Here is a 2,081-nt window from a genome sequence, read left to right as displayed (position 1 = left end):
CGAAATTATATCAAGCATTTGATATAGATCTATATAGATTTAATTTTTCGTGAATTTCAAATGCCTCTATGGCTAAGTGGTAAAAGTGGAAAACTAGAAATCAAGCGATGCGAGTTCGAATCCTACCACCGCCATGTATTTTTTTGTCGTTTTTATTTACCATAACCATTGTTGAATTTGTTACAGGATAAGCGGCGGCACCTTAAGAAAAGCGCAACCAGCCTGGTTTCAAAAGAACACCTGGATGCGATATTCTCTATCTTCAGATGGTATATTCTGTGCACCATGTTACGTCTTTGCAAGCAAAGATGGTCGAAGCCAAGTGTTGAACAATTTGCCCCTGACAGATTGGTGCAACATGAGTAAAATTGTAGACCGGCACACGAAAAGCAAGTCTCATAATGACCAATTAATCGCAGCTGAAAATTTCACCGCAGTTGCAAAAGGGAAACAAAAAGATATAGAGCGTACTTTAGTATCACAGTACAACGCCATGGTTGAAAAGAATAGAAAAATCCTTAGTGGCATTGTAGAGACAATTATTCTCTGTGGGAAACAAAATATTGCCTTGCGTGGCCACGAGGATGATTTTGGCAATTTTAGGGTGCTCTTACACTACCAGGCAAAGTACAACCAGGTTCTATTTGAACACTTAAACACATGCAATCCTAGAACAAAGTATACTTCCCCACAGATTCAGAACGAGTTGATATCCATCTGCGGTAAAATCATAACTGATGACCTGGTTGCTGAGTGCAATGATGCAGGTGTGTTTGGATTTATGGCTGACGAAGCTACAGACGCCGCGACCATGGAACAGATGTCGCTGTGTGTTCGCTTCGTGGACAAGACGACGTCGACCGTTCGGGAGGAATTTTTGGGGTTTTCGAGCACGACTAGTACAACAGGCGAGGTTCTGGCAAACGCATTCATTGATATCCTCACTAAACTAGGTAAATTAGCTAAATTCTATTTAATACTAATAAATAAAGATTCAAAATAGTGTCATATAAGTGCATATACATTTGTGTTAAATAACTCAGTCATGTCATGGGAAAGAGGGCACTCGGACATTTTCGTGATTTTGCGACCAGTGTGGCCTAGATCAGCCTTTGCATCCACACAGTCTGATCAGGACCCACATTGTTCGCCAATAAGTCGAAGAAGGCATATTTTATTTTTTAGATCAGTTTTCAAATATTTATCAACATTATGGACGCGCTAGACGGCCTTGATCTTCACTTTCTGGACATTGATCAAAATGTCCGAGTGTACTTTTCGCTTGGCGCGTATCATAACAAAAACAGTAAAAATGAGACAAAGACGTATGTCCCTTTTATGTTGTTTCCAAAAACTGAATACATGTTTATACAAATAAATTAATGATGATTAGTATTCTTGGGCATAGCGTCTCTTAAGATTAGTAAGGGTAAGGTAATTTGACCGTCTTTGGCTGGAATGTTGTTATTATTTATGCTTTTTTATTTTAACAGGTGTACGCACTGAGAACATGCGTGGACAGGGATACTACGGGGCCAGTAATATGTCTGGGATCCATCGCGGAGTGCAGGCAAAAATCCGACAATTGATACCAGAGACAGTGTATACTCATTGCAAGGCTCACTGTCTGAACCTAGCCATAATACACGCTTCGAAAGAAAGGTATTCTAAGAACATGATGGATACTGTCCAGCAGGTAGCCTTTGCCTTCAGCTACTCCGCCAAACGACTTCTGTTGTTCCAGGAGACTTTGGCCGACGACAATATTGTTGCGAGCTAACTGTTCCGTATTCTTGTCAGGAATAGTTCAATAATAGTTCAATAATAATAATGTGGTTCTTACGCTTATTTACTAAAACGAGGAAAACAAGTCATTTTAAAACTTCATTAATCTTTTATTCTTTAACGTCGAAATTCATAGAAGTTATATTTTCATTAACACAACGTAAACATTAACAGTGTAAATTTCTTAACGGTTCAAATACACCACACAATACGATGATTTCTCAGAAACAAGTCAAATATTTTAAACAATTCTCTCACGCAAGTGTCCAACACTCATTCACCACAAGAGTATACGT

General features: G+C 38.9%; 1 protein-coding gene across 1 annotated transcript; it reads left to right on the top strand.

The window, feature by feature from the left end:
- The first annotated feature begins 493 nt into the window (after nucleotides 1-493).
- Nucleotides 494-1,780, top strand: LOC127870007 (52 kDa repressor of the inhibitor of the protein kinase-like). Its single transcript, XM_052412669.1, has 2 exons — nucleotides 494-953; nucleotides 1,494-1,780. The coding sequence occupies exons 1-2, from the start codon at nucleotides 494-496 to the stop codon at nucleotides 1,778-1,780; spliced, it is 747 nt and encodes a 248-aa protein (XP_052268629.1).
- The last annotated feature ends 301 nt before the right edge of the window (nucleotides 1,781-2,081 follow it).

Source organism: Dreissena polymorpha, chromosome 2, assembly GCF_020536995.1.
Source record: "Dreissena polymorpha isolate Duluth1 chromosome 2, UMN_Dpol_1.0, whole genome shotgun sequence".
Taxonomy (NCBI): domain Eukaryota; kingdom Metazoa; phylum Mollusca; class Bivalvia; order Myida; family Dreissenidae; genus Dreissena; species Dreissena polymorpha.
Note: the sequence above shows the minus strand (reverse complement) of the source record. Positions and strands in the feature narration are given on the sequence as shown.